Source organism: Narcine bancroftii, chromosome 5 (genome assembly GCF_036971445.1).
Source record: "Narcine bancroftii isolate sNarBan1 chromosome 5, sNarBan1.hap1, whole genome shotgun sequence".
Taxonomy (NCBI): domain Eukaryota; kingdom Metazoa; phylum Chordata; class Chondrichthyes; order Torpediniformes; family Narcinidae; genus Narcine; species Narcine bancroftii.
The window spans coordinates 109233383-109253946 of NC_091473.1; the positions used below are offsets into that span (position 1 = coordinate 109233383).

At 40.7% G+C, this 20564-nt stretch overlaps 1 protein-coding gene across 1 annotated transcript; it reads left to right on the forward strand.

Moving 5' to 3' along the window:
* The first annotated feature begins 6277 nt into the window (after positions 1-6277).
* On the forward strand, positions 6278-19415 carry lurap1 (leucine rich adaptor protein 1). The gene is made up of 2 exons (XM_069938729.1): positions 6278-6680; positions 16436-19415. The coding sequence occupies exons 1-2, from the start codon at positions 6450-6452 to the stop codon at positions 17024-17026; spliced, it is 822 nt and encodes a 273-aa protein (XP_069794830.1). The 5' UTR covers positions 6278-6449; the 3' UTR covers positions 17027-19415.
* The last annotated feature ends 1149 nt before the right edge of the window (positions 19416-20564 follow it).

The following is a 20564-nucleotide window of genomic DNA, read 5'->3' on the forward strand; positions in this document are numbered from 1 at the left end:
ATCCGATGCGCTCTAGTATTTGCCAAAGCCCTTTCCTGCTCACACTCCTGTTCGGCTCCGAATCATGGGTCCTCTACCGGCATCACCTACGGCTCCTAGAACGCTTCCACCAGCGTTGTCTCCGCTCCATCCTCAACATTCATTGGAGCGACTTCATCCCTAACATCGAAGTACTCAAGATGGCAGAGGCCGACAGCATCGAGTCCACGCTGCTGAAGATCCAGCTGCGCTGGGTGGGTCACGTCTCCAGAATGGAGGACCATCGCCTTCCCAAGATCGTGTTATATGGCGAGCTCTCCACTGGCCACCGTGACAGAGGTGCACTAAAGAAGAGGTACAAGGACTGCCTAAAGAAATCTCTTGGTGCCTGCCACATTGACCACCGCCAGTGGGCTGATATCGCCTCAAACCGTGCATCTTGGCGTCTCACAGTTGGGCGGGCAGCAACCTCCTTTGAAGAAGACCGCAGAGCCCACCTGACTGACAAAAGACAAAGGAGGAAAAACCCAACACCCAACCCCAACCAACCAATTTTCCCCTGAAACCGCTGCAACCGTGTCTGCCTGTCCCGCATCGGACTTGTCAGCCACAATCGAGCCTGCAGCTGACGTGGACTTTTACCCCCTCCATAAATCTTCGTCCGCGAAGCCAAGCCAAAGATAAAAAAAAAGATAGCAAGGATGTAGCTTCTAACCAAATTGAAAGCAAACAACACTCAACATTAGTGGCTGATACAACATTGTATCACACCATGTAGTACACATACTTTTCAAAATGTACTTACACTCAATATATACTACCGATTTCCTCCAAAATGCAGTAAATCAATTATAACAGTAAAAATTTGTACAGTTATATATTTGCAATTGTTGGATATTTATATACAAAGTATATACTCAATCAACTGCTATAAATGTAATCAATCTATAGGATTCCTTAACTTGTGATCTCATCCAAAGCAAGATTGCTTCGTTACTGTTGATCCATTAACATAAATGATTCTAATGAATCACCTTTTCTGTTGACTGTGCATTATCTTCTCGCCCTTAGCTCTTTTGTATCTACTGATCCATGTCCTCTATAACAACAGCAGCACCAGAACTTTCTCCTTGTACTGAATTCCAAGCACATCCAGCACATCATGTTCTCAACCACCATCATCCTCAACATTTCCTTCTGCATTTTTAGCACTTCTCACCCTTCGTCGTCATACAGTGGATTTTAGTACTTCCAGAATCTCCCTTCAACTCCATCTTACCTAACCTTGGGGTGACTCTGTTAAAATGCCTCCTTATCCCTGCTTAGAAAGAGTCACCCCTGTTGGAGGCTTTATCTTACACGTGGGTAAGTGGGTGGGGCTTAATTATCTATAATGTTATTGTTTGTCTTTCGGGCCGCTCCAATGGAGGGGGGAGGGGGGGAACCTGCAGATGCAGCTACAGTTAGATGTTTTTGAAGAATGTGACTGAAAATGGGTGGTACAGTTAGTGTAATGGTCAGTGCAATGCTGTACAGTGCCAGTGATTGGGACCAGGATTTGAATCCTGTGCTGTCTGTAAGGAGTTTGTATGTTCTCCCTGTGTCTGCCTGGGATTTCCTTGGGGGTTCTGGTTTCCTCTCCCCCTCAAAAACATACCAGGATGTAGGTCAATTGGGTGTGATTTGGCGGCATGGGATCATGGGCCAAAAGGCCATGTTACTGTGCTGGATGTCTAAATTAAATTAAGAATGAACGTAAAATGCATTAAGATTTATGTATTCATGCAAGTGAAGTTTGTTCATTGCATATACAATGTAGTATTTTTGTCTTTTAAACTGTTTATTCTTAATGTAGGTATTGTAGTGGCCGTGTAGCGGGCCAATTGAGTGCGCAGCGCGGTGTCGCGAACTGTTGGTGGCATGGTTCTGCATAAAATGATTCCCTTAAAATATAAAACTCTATTAATTGCTAGTTTGAAATTTACTCTGGTACCATAGTCTTCATGCATAGCAAACTCTAAAGGTTCATTATCCAGCAGATGAGGGTCTTTTCTATATTTCTGCCTTGACTTGCTGACTCCTTATTTCAAGACCATATCCTTTGTTTCTAGTCACCAAGCCAAGGCAAATTTCAGTTCTGCATTTAACCTGCCAGGCCCCATCGGAATTTCAAAATGATCACCTCTCATTTTTCAAAACTCAACAAAGTCTGGGCCATAATAAAACGTGAAATTGTTGGAAGCATTCCACCGATCAACAGTGTTTTTGGAAAGAGAAACAGAGTTAGGGTTTCATTTCAAAAACTATTTGTCAGACTGTTGAAGTTCTTTGTCCTAAGTGCCAACTCTATTTCTCATTACACACATGCAGCCTGACCTGCAGAGCATTTCTTGTACTTTCTGTTTTTATTTTAGATTTTCAGTATCTGCAGTTATTTCCAGAGTCTGTTTAACATCTCCTCATACAACAAACCTGCAACCTCAGGAATCAATCAGCACTCCCTCTGTAGTAAATACTCCTTTCTTATGGAGAGATCAGTCTTGCACCCAGTATAATACTGGGTAGCACACTGTGCTGATGCTAAGCTTAATTTACAGAAGTAGTCGTACAGAGTCTGCTATCATAATCCATAGACCCATGAACAAATTCCACCAGGGCAGCTGTACGATGTAAATACAACTAATAATCAGGAATCTTCAAGACCAAATTAATTTTCTTCTCCCTGCATATTAACTCTAGCATGTTCTACAAAGTGGTTGACTCTTTAGTATATGTGCTGCCGAAGCGAGCACCCAAAGTGGTTAACTCTTAAATGCATGTCTGAAGTGCTTTTACAACCCATTTTATTGTAAATTTAGGGTGAGAAATAAATGATGGTCACATCAGTGAGATCCAGATCTGAAAAATTAAATATGTTGATAAAGAAATTGTTTAATCATGGTCCAGTGCAATCTCCATTTATCTACTCTAGTTGCTTTGCAGAACATTTTGCCACTGTAATTGCCTGTTCTGCTTAAGCATAAACCTTGAATGACCCATGTACAAGGACAACATGTTCCTCTGAGTAGCAGTACCTTTCAATCAGTCACCATTTACACTGTTAGTCATTTTCCATGCATGCTTGTTTTCATTTTTTTTACCTGCCACATCCATGCTGTTTCACCTCATCTATTTCTATTAATCTGAAACCACTCTGAATCATCCTCACAACTCATATTTCCACTCAGCTTTGAATGATAGGTATTATGAGCTCCCATTTCATTTAGTGTGAATATCACTTTAAGGACTAGTACAAGTTGCAAATATTCACAGCTGTGGAGAAACTGGGTGGCAACAACCAGTACAGACTGGATCCAAATTCTCTACTTTGGAGAGGAGAAGGAACGTTGGTTGCTTTTTCCAGGGAGATAGGAGGGGAGAGAGTCATGTGAGTGGGGCACTGGAGGAAACAGCATTTATTGACCACCAGGCATCTGAAGGTGAAGTGACTCTGTGTGAAATAGACAATTCGGCTGGTTCTCCCTGTCAGGGAAATTATTGGACCTCACCATGACCAAAGGGAAAGGTTACTTTGATTGACCTGTCCCTGGATTTTGGATGCATCATGGAAATCACTTGTTTAGTTTCCCCAATGCAGGGAAAAAGAGAGTTATGAAAACTGTTTATATGAAAGGATATTTTCTCTGGAAGCAACTCAATGAGGATTCATGAGTTTTTGGTAGTCCAGTCACTCAGTCTCTCTCACCTCCTTTGTGATTACGTCAGTTTAAAAGCCTATGTTTCAACATGGGATCCTAAGACTGAATTTTGGAATAACTTTCCAGAATTGGGCCTAAGCTGTAATGGTTTGGGTGTCTCACACACACACACACACACACACACACACACAAACACACGTGTGTGTGTGTGCATACATTCATGCACAGTTGGGGTTGATTTAACTATGTATTATATTATTAGTAGTTATTGATAAAAATAGTGTTTTAAAAGCGAAATATAACATTGCCTTGGTGAATTTCTATTGGTCAGATCCCAGACGAGCCTCCAATTTGTTACGTCGCAGACTAGCCCCAATAGAAATTCACAAGGCAATGTTACCAGTGTCTTGTACAACTTCACCATAACATCCCAACTCTTTTTCTCAATACATTGATTTATGAAGGCCGATATGCCAAAAGCTCTCTTTATGACCCTATCTACCTGTGACACAATCTCAGGGAATTATGTACCTGTATTCCCAGATCCCTCTGTTCTGCCACACTCCTCAGTGCCCCATCATTTACCATGTATATACTACCTTGGTTTGTCCTTCCAAAGCGGAATACCTCACACTTGTCTGCATTAAATTCCATCTGCTATTTTTTTCCATTTTTCCAGTTGGTTTAGATCCCTCTGCAAGCTTTGAAAGCCTTACTCACTATTCCTGAAACCTCCAAACTTTGTGTCATCTGCAAACTTGCTGATCCAATATACCGCATTATCATCCAGATCATTGAATCAGATGACAAACAACAATGAACCCAGCACTGATCCTTGAGAAACACCACTAGTTACATGCCTCCATTCAGAGAGGCACTCATCCACTTTCACTCTCTGGCATCTCCCATAAAGCCAATGTGGAATTCAGTTTACTACCTCAGCATGAACACTGAATGACTGAACCATCCTGACTAGCTTCTCATGCGAGATCTTGTCAAAGGCCTTACTAAAGTAGACAACATCCATGACCTTTTCTTCATCAACTTTTCTGGTAACTTCCTCGAGAAACTCTATACCATGATGAAGGGCTCAAGCCTGAAATGTTGGTGATGTATCTCTACCTTTTCTACATAAAGGCACTGTTTGACCTGATGAGTTTCTCCAACATTTGTATGTTTTTTTTCACTTAACCCTGGTGTGAACAGAATCCTGTGTTTTACCACCTATTATTAATTTGAGTGTCTTGTTACCACTTCCATTATAATAGATTCCAGTTTTTTCTCTTCCTAATATTTAGAGTTCACAGGTTAAATACAGGTGTTCTATTTGTTTCTATTCAAACTATTATCTCACAATGACTATATTGTGAAATTTTGGAAGATGACAATGAGAGCACCCATCATTTCCACAACCGCCCCTTCAAAACTCAAGGATGCAAGTCATCAGGTCCAAGGGTTTTATCCAAGCCTGATTTTTATAACTGTTAGCTCAACCTTTTGGTCCCCATTCTCTTGCAACATGAAATCTCCCAGTAACTGGAATAATTAAGATGAAAAAAAAGTTTTTAGCATTATCAGTGAGGCAAAATTTAGACATTCATTTGTCACTCAAGCACTGATCTTATCAATTAAAAGAAATGACATTTGTTGCAGACTTTAATATACAGCAGTCTTGAGAAAAACGAGAACTTACCTTCCAATCTAAATAATGATGAGTTTGTCAAGTCCCTAAGTACAAGGTCCAATGATCACATTCCTATGCATTACAATAACCGCAAAATAGATTAGATTTGTTGAAACATTAAAGTTCTTACATTCAGCTTATTTAATCAAAGGGATACTTTAATTGCTTTCCAAACGTTTTTCTTATTCTCAGAACTAAACAAAAAAAAAGTTTAAAGTGAAGGAATGACTTTGAAATGTTTATTGTTCTAATTACCAGTTTTCATAAGGAACCAAGCCTCCCTCCAGAAGAAGACACAGGAGATGCTGGAACCTGACGCTCACACACTCCGCTTCAGGAACTCGGGCGGGTCGAGCAGGAAAATAATGATCGCTGGAAACGCGGACATCTCCACTGATCCCGCAGAGTTCCTCCAGCAGATAGTGTTCAGATCACTCGAATACTCTCAGTGTTCTCCAACTATTTGATGTGACTCCCAGTTCCAGATTATCTTCCTAACATCTTCATTTGATCTGTCGATACTGTCTTATCTTAATACCCTCGACTCTCTCAACACCCGTACCCAGAAAGGGTTGGGTTAAAGTGGTTGAGGTAATGTTCTATCTCAACACTTCAAGGCAATTTAAGTTTCTTTTCAGCGCAGTAACCGGTGAAATACTTTTGACCGAGCAAATCCCACAAGCAGCACCACAGGGCGTGTTTGAGGTTGAAGATCGCGCAGGGTGCAAAGTAACAATACCCCTTTCCCCATCCGCCCTTGGTGTGAAAGGCGTGAGCCGGGAGTGTACGGGCTCGATCAGCCAATGCGGTGCAGGGCCAGCGGGAGGCGGGAGGTTCAAGGTCCAGCCTGCCGGCGACGACGGCTCAGCTCCCTGCCGGGAGCGGCGTGTTTAGGGGGAATACGGTAGAGAAGGGGGCGGGTGCTGTGTCGGGGCGGCTTTCGCCGCAGTGTCTTCATTCATTTATGGCTGCAGGTGGAAGCCGGTGATCGGGAGGTGCAGAAGGAAGAGTGCGGGGAAGGAGATGTGGCGAGCCCGCTCGAACCCTTGGATCGTTTAAAGGTCCTTCGCCGATCGCTTCCTCTGCCAATGGAGGAGAGTGCGAGCGACGCGCTGCCCGAGCTCAGGGATTTGGAGCACAAGGTGGGACGGAAAACGCCCGATGGCTTGCTGCGCTGGCTGCAGGAGGACTCGGCTCGGGCGTCCGGGGACAAGGCGGACCTTCCCGGCTCCGGGGCCAGCGGCGAGCCGGTCTCCGCTCCGGACAGACGGCTCCCTCAGGGGTTGGCGGAGAAGATCCGAGTACTGAGGCTGGACATGGTGAGGTGGGGAGGAGGGAGGGTTGTGCCGCAGGTCGGTGAGAGGTGTGATCTGTTCCTTTACCTCCTCAGAGGAAAGTTCCCTCGGTTGCACTGACTTTAATCCCGCAGCCGCCGCTCGTCGGGGAGAGCCGTCGACCCCCCCCCCCCCCCCCCCCCAGCCGCATCGGCTTCTTGCACAGTGGAGCATCTCGAGAACCCCCTTGTGTTGCTCATGACAGGGGCTCCCGTGGGCAGCGAGAGCAAAGCAAACCTTGCTGATCGCAGCCTTCAAAGTCGGGGGGGCCCTGAAGAGCCTTCACTTTTAACTCTTTAGAGGAAAGCAGTAGAGGACTGTCTGTAAATATTAGGGGAAACCTTGGGGATGGTTGAATTCTGGAGAAGCTCCGAGAAACAAGCCAGGGATTCACGTCGGTAATCTTAATTTTTTTCCGGGGTTGGGGGGTGATATCTCTGGCCAAGGCTCGGACGATTTAAATGTGCCGTCTTTTCCACTTCGCATCGCCCGGGACCGCGGGCGCCGGCGTCCCCTCGCATCGCCCAGGACCGCGGGCGCCGGCGTCCCCTCGCATCGCCCGGGACCGCAGGCGCCGGCGTCCCCTCGCATCGCCCGGGACCGCAGGCGCCGGCTGGAGTTGCTGGAGCGAGACTGGGGGCTCCTCTCACTGCACGTCGCGGCCCCGATCGAACTGAAACCTCCGGCTTTGTCCTTTTTGTTTGTTTATGGAGGTGATGACTTGAATTGTCTTTTAAATCTGTAATTTCTGGTTGCACATTTCGCGAGTTCGGATTAAATTTCAGCCGAAGCGAACAACAGGTGCACAAATCGCTTGTTTTCCGATACGTTGCGGACAACCGATGTTCTGTGTCTAGGCCGCAGACACTTGGCGTTAAACCGCACTCCTGTCGCATGGTTCATTCTGACCACAGGCAGGAAGAGCTACACAACCCTCCAGCTAAATACTCTCCTCCAATCTGAAGTATTAGCGGCATTTCACAAGATAGATCTCTGGAAACATTTACATCCTTCTTTCCCTACCTTAAAGAAGAGCTCAGGCCATAAACGGCCTCCTGAGTTTCTCCAGCATTTGTGTGTGTTTTTCCTGCAGCCACTGCATTTGCAGCCTGTCACTTCCAGTGTTCATCCTGCTCCCAATGCCCATGCTCATGGCTGATTAGGCCAGATTGGTCATGCTTGTCGTAGATGCCAGAATATTGTTGAATGGGACCGTTTTAATGGATCACCAAACTTCCAGCTTCCTGGTGGACTGTCGACTTGAAATGCCAGCGTTATTTCCCTCTCCACAGCTGCCATCGGAGCTGTCAAATATTTTCATCATTTCTGTTTCTATTTCTAGTTTGCAACATTTACAGATGTTTGTTTTCGCAGTTCCATGTAATTAGTTTATGACTCATCCAGAATTTTACTGCTTTGGAGGAAACATGCTGTCAATTAACGAGAAATGGCTAATTGCCTAAGATGAATGACAAATATTCATTATCTGATGTAATGGTTCAGAAGCGGTAGGTTTTGGAGGTGGATAATTACAGAAACAATTGGGATATTTTTTCTATACACCTTCCCTGTCTGATAGAAACTAGACTGAATAATTAATCTAAAGAAGGCAATGACCCAATATAATCCCCCAATATTGACCACTTCAATAATTTGAACTCTGAATTAATTGGAATTGGTTCTAGTGTTTTGTCCTTGGTTTGTACATTATGAGAAGGGGCAGGATAGATGTTTTTATGCCTTCTTGTTTTTTTTAAAAAAAAGACAACTGTTCAATATGTAAAGCAGCTCCTGTGGAGAGAGAATAAAGAATAAACGTTTCAGGTGGATGATATTTAATTAGGAAATAGTTTTCATTGAACCAAGATAAACATTGTCACTTTTAGTCCCCTCAGTGATCCTTTCCTTGCCTATATTCAGGAATTACTTTGTTATACTTTTAGGTGGGAGTTTCTCCAGTCATCTTCAACAGTTATTTCCAAATTGAACAGTTTTAATGTAAGACTTGCTTTTCTTATGACTCTTTCAGTTAGGGATTGAAATTCTAATTACGGTGGGCTGTTTAAAAAATTTCCATCTTTTTTAGAACTGCTTGTGCGTGGACATATTTACCCAAGAGGGAAAAAAAATGCAGCTTTATATGCATGCAAAGAACCAGTATTTTTCAGAAAGCATCGGAGGATGAGATTTTTAAAATATTCCTATCATATTTGTAAATCTTGATCTTCTCTGAAATAAGCTAACTTTTTAAAGTCTTTGTCCTCTTGCATCCATTATTTTTCTTGTCAAATTTTCATGTCAAAAATGGCAAGATCTATTTTACGAGCTTGAGCAACAATATGAAACCTATCTTCAGCCTAAATTGCTTGCTATTTCAAGTAGGCTGTTGTGTTTGTCTTCAGACTAAGTCAGTGCAGGAGCAATTTGTTTTCAAAATGGGAGGATGAGCAAAATATTGTGTTGTACACTCAGCACTGGGACCCAGGAATGAAAGATGCTACTTTAGGGAAATAAATTAAAAAAAAAATGTTTTCCAGTATCAGTCATTTCAGCAGTTAAAATCATCCAAAGTCAAAAGGAGCAAAAATATTTAAGAAACAAGAATACTAAGATACTTCTGTACCTTGAAAAGGGGTGAGGAGTCCCTCCAGATAGAAGATCATTAATAGGCATGGTTTTGCTTTTATATATAAAGTGAAGAGAGAATTTTTGCATGAGATAATGTCAAGTACAGTTATCAAAAGATCATTAGCCTCGAATCCAGAGAATTCTTACTTTTTTTGATTTATTTAAAAAAAAATGTTCTCTCATTGAATTGAAGTAAAATGTGAACGTCTGCCGACACTGTCGAGAGAGGAGAAGGCAGCAGCAGTTAATGCTGTGCAGGGACTTGAAATCCTTGTGGAGGCCAAACTGGGAGGCCTGTCATCAAAGAGAGAAGCATTGGATGAGAGAAATGAAGAGGCTCCCGGTTTGGCCCCCACAGGGATCTCAAATACCTGCATAGCATTGACTGCTACTCTCTTCTCTCAATGGAGTGTATTTTTTTCGTCAAATTAAATATGTACGTATTACTGAATAATATTTTTCATTAGAATGTAAATTCACCAACAGAACAACTTTCTCTACATAGGATCACTTTTTCCTCAGATCCTATCCAATGCAATCTTTATTTTTAAAGCTGATTCTTCACACTACAAAATCTTAACTATTTATGCCGAAATTTAAATTTAACCCAGTTCAGCAATAGGAGTGGTGCATCTGCGGTCAGAAATGAACATTCATGCTGATCTTGTCTAACATAAACATTGCTAGCATTTGAAATTATGGTGGTATTTACCCTCCTGCTAAAACCCAGCCAATACCTCAGCTTTTCACTGAGAAGATAATACCCTTCCCCTTGCAAGCTTACACTGACCCTGATGGAAAATTAAGGCTAAGTGTCTGGCACATTTATCAATCAGATCATGCACTTTCATGGAGGAAAGTGCTCATCCACAACCAGAATATTCCCAGAATCACCTGTAGTCGTGTCCCCTAGCAGCAGCATGGAACTGAATGAATAATGATGTTGACAGGTTTCCTTAAATGCCTTCAACCCCAAAGAAATATGAGTGAAAATGAGCCAATAGACCAGTGCAGACAAGGAATTATACTAATTTAACCTGTAGTGGTCAAACTATTAGTAGCATTTTAAAAGTGGCCTTAAGTTTGAAAAGGTAATGAAATCATAAATTATCCCAAGCTGCCTAAGTTTAATTGTCTAAAATTGCTTGCATGTCAAAATCTTCCTGGATAAGTGATTGGTGTCAGTTTTTTTTATCTTTTGTCCTCTTCTGGAAAGTGGAGAATTTTCCACTCTTGCTATTATGTGAATGCGTTTCTGCCTTTCACATTGCTAAAGCACTGGACCTCATTTCAGAAGGTATTTGCCACTAGGTGGAGCTACCTCCTATACAGTTGTGGAGGTAATTATTCCCAGCTTCAGAGGATGATTAAGCAGGGATGTTTTAGCCAAGTTCGCTTTCTATCTTAAGTCATTTCACAGGAGTAATATCAAACAAAACTCGTTATTGAGGTTTATTTGAACAAATGGACAAAATATTAGCCAAGGAACTGGGTTTTAAGGTAGAGATAAAGAAGGGTTGGCAAATTTGAGGAAATTTTAATTTTTTGTAACATAGCAGCTGAAAGTGTAATCCTCAATTGTGACTACATTCGTAAATGCGAAAGGTGCCAGAATTGAAGGAATAATCTAGGTGGTTAAAGAGAGAGCAATGAGGCAAGAGATTGAAGGCTATGGAAGAATTTGAAACTGTCACTGAGAATCAAGGAAAGGCTTACTGGGGAAGCCATAGCAGGTCAGTGAACATAGTGGATGACAGGTGGAGTGGATGGAGGAACAGGTGGAGCATTTGTACTGGATGACAGAACAAGGGTACTAACTGTCAATTTTTAGAATGTGCTGAAACTACCTGCAGTGAGGCTATAATAATCAGTGTTCTATTCCATTGAACTTGATATGTTATGATAAAGAGTATATATGTAGTTGTTGAAAAAGTTTTTTTCATGGTAAACTGGTGGATGCTAGCAGGTTAAACAACAAATAAGGGACCACTGAAGAAGTGGTGCAAAGTCTGCAGATAATTTTAGGGGCATAAAAAAGTGAAGAACATGGTGCTGAACCATCATAACAATAAGATTGAGTTATATCAGCGACGATCCTACAGGAACATCACCTGAAGGTTAACACAATTGCTCACCACTCATTAATCTGGTGTATAAGGTGTGGTAAACCTCTGTCATGTATAATTATCTAGTCAAACACCCCTATTGGGTGGTTGTACCTGTGGCCCCTCCCCACAGACTCCAGTATAAAGGTGATTTCCACAGCCTCCTGTTACTCAGTGCTTTGACAAAGTGAAAAAAACCTGGTGACTCTGAGGTGACATGGATCGTTATGGAGCTTTTGCAGTTGGTCGATCTGAGCACTGGCACGTCCCACAAGACAGGGTGACTGGTGGCTCATTACGTTTCCCTGGCCGGTTCAGGATATCATAGTTGTAGGGGATAATTCTATTCTCTATTTCAGTGTTTTATTGTATTTTATTTTACCCTGCTGCTGATTGTTGAACATGAACGCAACAGCAGGGTGAGTCTCTTATCAGCCGCACTGCCTCGGCAATGGCTTGGGCCTCTTTCTTGACTGAGGATTGTCGAATCTCTGGGCCCTGCAGGGTGCGTGAAAAATATGCGACTGGCCTGAAAGCCTGATTGAGGGTGGCTGCCAGGCAAAGTCTGATGCATCAATTTCCACCTGAAAAGGGGTTGATTCGACAACAGAGTGCATTGTGGCCTTGGTGATGTCTGACTTAATGTGGTTGAAGGCTGCACAAGCCTCCTCCACCAGGGTGAAGAACATAGATTTGATAAGGGGGGGCAGGCTTTGTCCATAAAGTTGGGCACCCACTGAGCATAACAGGAGAAAAACTCAAGGCACCACTTCAGGGCTTGAGGCTGTGTGGGAGGGGAGGCTCCAGGAGCAGACGCATGTGATCTGGGTCCAGGCCAATGACGCCATTCTTGATGACACAGCCAAGGATGGCCAGGTGGGTTGTGCGAACACGCACTTGGCCTGGTTATATGTTAGGTTAAGGAGCTTGGCTGTCTTGAGAAATTTCTGGAGATTGCAATACATTCCGGCAGGTTGTGGGTGCATGTTATTGAGATATGAGAAAGTGGCCCGCAATTTATACTGATCCCGCTGCAAGACCGAGACGCCGTTGTGATGCCAAAGGGGACTTACAGAAAGTGGTAGAGGTGGCCATCCACCTCAAATGCTGTATACAGATGGTCCTCTGGGCGGATGGGTAACTGATGATGTGCTGACTTAAGGTCGATGGTCGAAAAGACCAGGTATTGAGTGATTTGGTTGACCATGTCGGCGATTCGCGGTCTGATTGTAGTTGATGACCATTCTATTCTTTTTCCCATTCAGTACCACCACTACCTGCGCTCTCCAAGGGCTGTTGCTGGCTTCAATAATCCCTTCCTTAAGTAAAAGCTGCTGTAGTCAGGTCGTTAGTGAACCGGGGAGGGGGGTGGGGTGTGTGTGTGTTGGCCATCCCAGGATGACTGCAACTGGGGTAACCATGAGGTGGCCGCATTGTTGGTTGAGTAGGCTTCCATGTTCTGGAGGTCCACCTTCAGTGTACCTGCCAGCTCCACTGTTCTCTGCAGATAGAGTTCTCCTTGCTCCAAAAGTCTTTGTCTGATGTGTAGTTCAACCTGATCCCCACGATCAGGTCCTTTGATTACTCCGCAGCGGACGCAGCTTTGCATTCACAGGCCCTGCTGAGTGCTCACAGGGCCAGAAGATGTTCGGCATTTGACTCATCGGGTCATTGTTTCGAATCACTAGTGGGTGTCTAGCATAGACAACATTGATTTAGTGCAACTGTTGTTCTTTGAGGATGTTCATGGCCTCCTGATGCATCGTGGCATCCTGATCATGAGGTACACTAGGGTGCCAACCTGTGACAGACTGTTATATTTTATAGTTTGTATAGATGCGTTTTTGGAAGATAGATTGTGGGGGTTTTAGTTAGGTCGCAAACAGATACAAACACTTCAAAACAGACCTCATTTTAAAATGTATAAGGTGGTGCCTACAAGTCTTCGAAGACAATAGACTCCTCTGCTGGAGATTTTCACAGCGAGGTGCAAATAGAAGAGCCTATCTCAGGAAACTGATAAGAATTCTCATGAACTTATTTTGGGAGTCAGCAAGCTGTTTTGGTGGAGTGTTCTGTTTTAGGAAGGTCATGTGGTTTTGCAAGCAGAGAGAGTCAAACAGGAGTGTGACAGAGAGAGAGGTGGATTGCTGGTTTTCTGCAGTGGCTTTTGGAAACTGGTTTGCAACCCCATTTTGAAGATGGGTTGTGAGTTCTGAGTTCAGCCTGTTCAAAGCCTTTGTTGTCCATACAGAGGAGATGGCTGACTGTATAATGTTTTGCCTGAGATAAGGGAAACAGAAAAAGATATCTGTGGTGACCTGAAAGAAAGGGGTTATCATCTGGAAAACCCTGATGGGACAAGTTTCTTCGACAAGACAGTGAATAGCTGATCGGAAGGAATCTGTGTGTGTGTGTGTGTGTGTGTGTGTGTGTGTGTGTGTGTGTGTGTGTGTGTGTGTGTGTGTGTGTGTGTGTGTGTAGCAACAAATCTCTCTCGAGAACCCACAAGAACCTTCCTGAGTGGCAACCATTTACCTTTCAAGCACCAAAACCTGGTGAAGATTCATAAATGTTAAATTCTGTGCACAGTATAAGAATTGCCTGATACCAGTGAACTTGGAGGAATGAGAAGTGAGATTGGACTGTGAATCAAATAACTTTTCTAAACTAACACACACATTACTTGTGCTTAGAATTAGAAGGGGGGGGGGTTAAGTTAGGTAAAGTTAAGTTAATAGTAATAAGTTAAAGTTTGATCCTGTTTTTATGTTTAAAGGAAATTAAAAGTAACTTTTGTTTAAATAATCATTTGTCTGGTGAATTTCTATTGCTGCTGGGTTTTGGGGTCCTCTGAGCCTGTAACAGACTCGTGAGAAGGGTACTTGTAATTTGTACTTTTTGATCGCACTATGGTAGAGGACGCCTGCAGGAATGCTTCAAAAGAGTGAAGATAGGGTTCAAAACTGGTAGATGCCTCCGGTGATTGAGGGTCGATTTCTGGCTTGAAGATTTGCTCCATTGTAGAAAACTTCAACTGAATAAAATTGATGCATCATCAATCACTTGAAAGACTGTTGAAGAGAAACCAATAGGCTTTTATTCACTTGAGGACATAGCATACCCCTACTGTTTTGTTGTCCTGTACAGTCACCTTTATACAGGAGCCTGTGCGGGAAGGGGGGGCGGTGGTGGTGAAACAGGTACAACTGGCCATTACACGTGTTTGACCAGGCAATTATACATGACAGTGGTTTACCACATAAGGTACCCACTTCAATGATTGCACTGTCATTTGGGAAGAAAATGGTGGCAAAGGATGTCTTTACAGAGTAATGTTAGCACTAGGGCAGGCATTGGAAAAGTGGTCTATATTGACCCCTGGGGGTTGAGGGACTATCCAATGAGCCGATAAATGTCTAGGCTATAGATAAATGTATCATTGATAATATTTATTTATTTATTTTACATGCTTGGGGGTCGATGGGAGATCAAGGATTCCATGAACAGGTTGATGGTTTAAAAAGTTTTCTGGACCCAGCACTAGGGAAATTATAATTTAAGTCTGATATGAGTATCTGTCAAGTGGGTGGTTCAGTCATGGAGTAAGGGATGTTTGATGAGGTTATAAAATACTCTTTTGGAATTTTGATTGATTGATGTAGATTGTGAGTTCAAGATGCAATGTCAGAATGTTAATTCAAGTTTTTTTTTAAATATGAAAGCAGTGGTAAAATTTCCCAATTTTCAGAAAGAAACAATTGGTCCATGGATGTCTACTCAAGGAACACAGGCAAAAACTTGCATGCAAATTAGTTTAAACCAGTGGTTCTCAACCTTTTCTTTCCACTCACATACCACTTTAAGTATTCCCTATGCCATAGGCGCTCTGTGATTAGTAAGGGATTGCTTACGGAGGTATGTGAGTGAAAAGAAAAAGTTTGAAAACTACTGTTTTTAATTGTACCTAATTGACTCATTATGTGCTTGAAATGGGCCAATGACAATTTTTCTCAAGCAAAATATTTCAGTAACAATTGGGCTAGAGGAGTGGTTATCAACTGTCCCTTCCCACTCACCTACCACCTTAAGCAATCTCTTACTAATCACAGAGCACCGATGGGATAGGGAATACTTAAAGTGGTATGTGAGTGTAAAGATAAAGGTTGAGAACCATTGCTTTAAACCTTCCTGCATTTGTTTAATTATTTTGAACAGCAGCTTGTATATTAATTACATTACTTGGTGTCCTGGGCTAGCAATGATCTCCCCAAAGTAATTATAACTGCTGTCAGGTCAATGGAAAACTTATGCTTTGAGCCCTAATTTAAAATTTAGATGAAGTTGTAAACCTGAGTTAATACAGTACTATTAACCCTAGAGTCTATGTAGAACTTCCTTTTTTGTATTTCCAAAATCATTATTATAAGAGATGCAAGTCGAAAAGCATATTTGTAATAAATGTTTGGTTCAGGGCTAAAAAGCCCTCACTAGTTTCCTGTTATGTTGTATAGGGTGGGTGAAGGTGTGATGGGCAGGAGATAATGAGAAATAGCAGGCTACTTCCACCAATGGAAGGAAAGAATTAGGTTAAAGAGTTCCCAATGGGATTCATCAGAGTAGCTTTAAAAAGGTCCATGGGTTCTGGCATGGAAAGGGGGAAGAAAATATTTGGAATATTAGTTCTCTGTGAATGTTAAACTCTCAGATTTGAAATATACCAGATATAATTCGTACAAACACATCTTTTGAATGACCCTTATTTAATTAAAATATTTGATTTAAATTATACTGGGAGATTGAGGTGAAAATGCTAGCACCTCATTGGATTATCTTGTACTTAATCTGCATTAATGACAACAAAATTATTTTCTGTTAAAAATAAAACTGATCAGACAGATCTTAAAAAAAACCCAACTTTTAAATAGAAGAAATGTTTCTTTGGACAGTAAAATCTGAGGCTTCTGTGATTTTTTTTTCATTAACTGTCTATTTTTACCATTTTAGGCATACCTAAAGACAATTGATATCAAGATAATGCATCAGCTGATGGCCATTAATGAAGGCATCGAAACAGTGAAATGGATTTTGGAAGAAAAAGGTACTCTTGCCAGTAGGTGCAGCAGTCTCACGAGCAGTATGTACAGCCTTGTGGAGAGCCAGGAGACCTCAAGGAGAGGTAGCTGGAACAGCCTCCAGGATCCAAATGATAAATTGGACGGAATTTCTATTGGAAGTTTTTTGGATACTCTGGCAGATGATATGGATGAGTACTGTCAAACCACTGTAGATCCTCTTTCTTCCACACCAACAAAACAAGGCCCTTTTACCACAATGGAGAAAGAAGGATATCCCAATGAGATACATTGCCAACAGACCAGTATCGCTAATGGCTATCTAGAAAAACAAGGGAACTTGGTCGCAGATTGCAACATGGAAAATAAATTATCTTATGAGAAACAATGCAAAGATGGTGGGAAACTGAAGATACAGAAAAATGGGAAAATTGATTATGATGGTTGTAAGAATAAAATGCACATTGAATATGATGCCCATTGGCACTGGGTGCAGTCGCAGGATGATGTAACATTTCTGTGAGGAGGTCCAGTGGCTATTCACTCAAAACATTGATATTTAACTGTATTTCTATCAGAGCAATTGATTAGCCTCAAAAAACCAATTTGAAACATGGTCAGAATGATAAAATACAGAAAAACACATTTGAAGTTATTCTTGTAATAAAAGTTAAATACTTCAAGTATTAGAGCAGCAGTCTAAAAAGTTTTTAATTTTGAGAAATTGGGGAACTGAAGTGAGATTTCTGTCACTGAAGCCACATTTAGATTAGAATCAAGTCAGTGCAAATGGTTGGCTTATCACTAGTTTACAGTTGTTTAATTGCAACTTTCTTCTGGAGTATAGGGCCAATTAGACATTGGAACAAAACGCAATTAGTTTGGGCAATGCAATGGATTTACACCAGAGATGATTAGCTGGAAATAAAGCTGAAGCACTTGCACACTGACTCAGTATGCTTCGGGCATTTATCATTTAAAAAGTCATTATAATGGTTCTGGTCAATAAGATTGTATATCTGCTATGCAATTGTCAATTGATAGAAATGACTTGAACTACATGCAGGGTACCATATTTGTAATAGTTGAGATTGACAGAGATTCTTGCATTGAATGTTATATTATATGGAAGATCAATAATTTCAGTAATTTGGAAGCATGCTATGCTTATAAGACTGGAAGTACTTTCCTTTGCAGTATTAGTGCACGAGGTATTGGCTCAGTAATTAAAACAATTATCCACATAAAGATAGTCCCTCGTCTAGTAAAGTTTGATTCACTAAGATAGGGAGGGAAGAATTCTAACGTTCAGCAGGTTTAAATATTTGGGTAAACACAATTTTTGAGCTATTCTTGTAAAGCTATAATTCTTTCTGGGTATAGATCTAGTCTTTTACGGAATGAATCTTTACATACATTCTTTTCTTCTGATTTGGTGAAGGCAGATATTCTGGTATTAAGTGCATTAATCTCTCATCTCTGTGGGAAGTTTTTCTTTAGATGTCATTTGTTTCAACAGACATACTTTGCTCATGCAAACTTTAGAAAAGTTGTAAAGGTACTTTTTTCCCCAGTAAAATGGAAGCATCAATTTCATTTTGCACTTCTTCAGAGACTGAGGGCAAAACCATCTTTTAACGTAATTATCTGAGGACATTTGTGATTGGAGATCTGTTGTAAATTTCTTAACCAATTTTGCGAAGTACAAAAAATGATTTTTCAGAGTTTTGAATGATGGATCTTTTTTAAACTGGAGAAATTTACTTAGGCTAAAGTAGTGTTGTGCAATACTATGAATACAATTTGACCTGCTGTATTCAACCACTTCTGGATTTTATTGGATTGTAAATCACCAGATTATTCTCTCCATTCAAAATCATTACTAAATTATGAAAATAACAAATGCAGAATATTTTGTTTTGGAAAAATCATTAATCAGAAACAAGAAAAAATTGTGCATGATTTGCAGATAATTAAGAACATATTCAGTGTTTGAACTGTACATGACCCTTGCACTCTTAAAGTATTGAGACTGAAATTGGTGAATGTGGAGAGGAAAGAGAAACAAATTCTTTTTGGACTTTGTCCTTTTGTACATTCATAATTTAAAGACATTCATAATACCAACAGGTCATATATGCAATAGGCAGTAAAGTGCTGCATGGATGTAATCACAGATAGTGGAGATTTGGTGGCATAAAGCATCTCCTGCAAAGCTGGAAGATCTGAGCTTTAAACATTCTTACCATTTATGATATTTCCATCTGAATGGATCAGCTAATTCACCCCATTTTACTATGAAGTCACAAGCTAAGTTCCGACTGTGGTCTTGTTGTTTTATATTAGCAGAAAGTTGTAAATTGAACGTGGCATGTCCTGAGGTAGGTAAGTCTCTCATAAAGTTGAAAGCAGGGCCAAAAGTGTTGTATCCACATTTATATTGCACCTCCACATGGATAACACATAATCCAGTGTATAATCCATATATACTAGCAAATATTAGCCAGCAAGATGAAGATCATTCTCATCAACGGTAGCAGTTTTGGATTCAGAGTGCAATTTTAGGATTATCCAGCTTGGTTAGATTGAAAAATGGGATAAGAAATGATTGTCTTAATTATGGATAAACCAGTTTATCCTCAATTCAATTTGTAATTGTATTGCATAAAAAGATTGATAATTTGGCTGTTGTATACTGATTTAAAGCAAAAAGGTGATAGAATTGTCTGCCAAATTTTAATGTAAGTAAGAGACATTCTTTAGCAAAGCTACATCATGCACTAAAGTCTTAAAGTGTGGTTAGTTGTTATGCAATGAAAATATTGCACGTGTGTGTGAAATGTATGGTATGTGCCTGTGTATTATATAATTTTCTGAATTTAACCTGTTCAAAGATAAATCCTCAAATCAGTTCTGTTTGTTTGGTCTTTGTTGTCATTTCCTATCCAAATTAGTATTTGTACACAACTGTTGTTCAATTGTTAACAGTATTTAATACCAGTTATACATTTTATATTTTATTAGAGGACTCAAAGCTTAGTTTTATGTTTAGAACATAATTATTGAGTGGTAATATACTTTTCAAAGTTACTAATGAGTGCACAAATATCTTTAAAATATTACAGATCAATGCAGCTACAGCAATATTAAACTTTTAACATTTCAACGTATGTGTAAGGTATTGGATAATGTTTAGTCAAATATTACTAAAATTAGATTCCTTTATGTTCTTGACCTGTTGACTTTTTGTGTGTTTGTCTATTGATTCTTGACTAGGGCTGGTGTTTATGAAACGTGTAAACATCGTAACCAATGCTTTTACCTTTGTATGATGTGTGGACTTCTGGGATCCTGGATCTGTGTGTTTCCTAGATTGTGCTTACCACATGCTATTTTCTTCTAGTGTACGTCATTTCATTTAAGCTTAAACCTCTTCATATTTTTTTAAAATTTTGTGATAAGGATTTGTGCTCAGATATTAAACACAAATGCTTCCTGAAAAGACCTGCATGATAACGATATTGAGACCGCTCCCTGATATGGATCATCCAATTAAAATAGATCACTCTAAAAACTGAAGGATTCCAAAATATCTTGATTATTTTACATATCCAACCACATTTATACCCATGAGGCATAACTGTTTATCCCTCTACACAAAGTATTTTTGAAGTTGATTTGAATAATCATTTGTCATCACCCCTTTCCATTGCATTTTGCATAATGCTACATACAATATATAAATAAAATGAAAGGGAATCTAGATACTTCACAGTAATATAGCCAGGGCTCGGAGAAGCATGTAAGGGATCTGTGATTGTGTTGCCGTGCCACTTAGTACAACTTTAGGGACAAAAATACCAATGGGCAGTTATTTTTTTTCTTCCCCCACTCTACCACATTGGGATTCATTGTATGGCTCCTTTCCTCCAAAAGTAGGAGTACTGGAAGCACTAATTAGTCTCGTGGCACCCTTTTCCCTGCTTGGGCAAGCTGTAATTACTTAAAAATATACCTTATTCATGATTTGAATTACTTAAAAATATACCTTATTCATGATC

Coding starts and splice junctions, on each gene's coding strand:
- lurap1 (XM_069938729.1), top strand. CDS start 6,450: ATGGAGGAGAGTGCGAGCGACGCGCTGCCCGAGCTCAGGGATTTGGAG. Junction 6,681..16,435: donor GAGTACTGAGGCTGGACATG/GTGAGGTGGGGA, acceptor TTACCATTTTAG/GCATACCTAAAGACAATTGA.